Raw genomic sequence first — 701 nt, forward strand, 5'->3', positions numbered from 1 at the left:
CCACTCCCGCCGTGGGGGTGGCCCTCCTCAAGATGGGGGGGGGCTGGTGGGCTCTTGGGGGTGGTCACTGAGTGGGTGTCCGCTCCTGGCAGATGACTTTGTGGAGCACGAGGACATCCAGCCCGAGGCCCTGGAGGAGCTGGGGGAAGGCGACGCGGGTGAGCGCTATGGGGGGGGGACAGGGGGGGTGGCAAGTGTGATCCCCTCCACACAAGCCCCACGGCCTCGGTGCTGTGAGCTGAGGGGGGGGTCTGCTGCTGTACCCCATCCCCAACTCCCCTGTCCTCGCTTGGTGGGAGGGGGTGGCTGTGCAGTGTCATTTCTGGTGACAATCTGCCCCCCCTGTGCCACCCCCACAGGCCTCCCCGACCTGGGCTCACTGGCCTACGAGGAGCTGGTCCGCAGGAACGTGGTAGGTGGGAGAGAAGGGGAGAAGAGGAGGCTCTGGGGAGACCTTGGAGCCCCTTCCTGTCCCTAAAGGGGGGCTCCAGGGAAGTTTGGGGGAGGAACTCCTGATGACGGAGGGGACCCCTAGGAGGAGGGGAGTTTTAAGCCGAAAAAGGGGAGATTGAGGTGAGATCTTGGTAGGAAATCCTTCCCCCTGAAGGGTGGTGAGAGCCTGGCCCAGGTTGGCCAGAGAAGCTGTGGCTGCCTCATCCCTGGAGGGGTTCAAGGGCAGGTTGGAGGGGGCTTGGAGCAAC

At 64.9% G+C, this 701-nt stretch overlaps 1 protein-coding gene across 1 annotated transcript in view; it reads left to right on the top strand.

Moving 5' to 3' along the window:
* Positions 1 to 701, top strand: part of NCAPH2 (non-SMC condensin II complex subunit H2) — a 17,246-nt gene that overhangs the window by 14,039 nt on the left and 2,506 nt on the right. Inside the window, exon 21 of the mRNA XM_014961947.1 lies at positions 93 to 158. Within this exon, the coding sequence (XP_014817433.1) occupies positions 93 to 158 (66 nt within the window). The remainder of the gene's footprint in view (positions 1 to 92; positions 159 to 701) is intronic.

Source organism: Calidris pugnax, unplaced genomic scaffold (genome assembly GCF_001431845.1).
Source record: "Calidris pugnax isolate Ruff unplaced genomic scaffold, ASM143184v1 scaffold459, whole genome shotgun sequence".
NCBI lineage: Eukaryota > Metazoa > Chordata > Aves > Charadriiformes > Scolopacidae > Calidris > Calidris pugnax.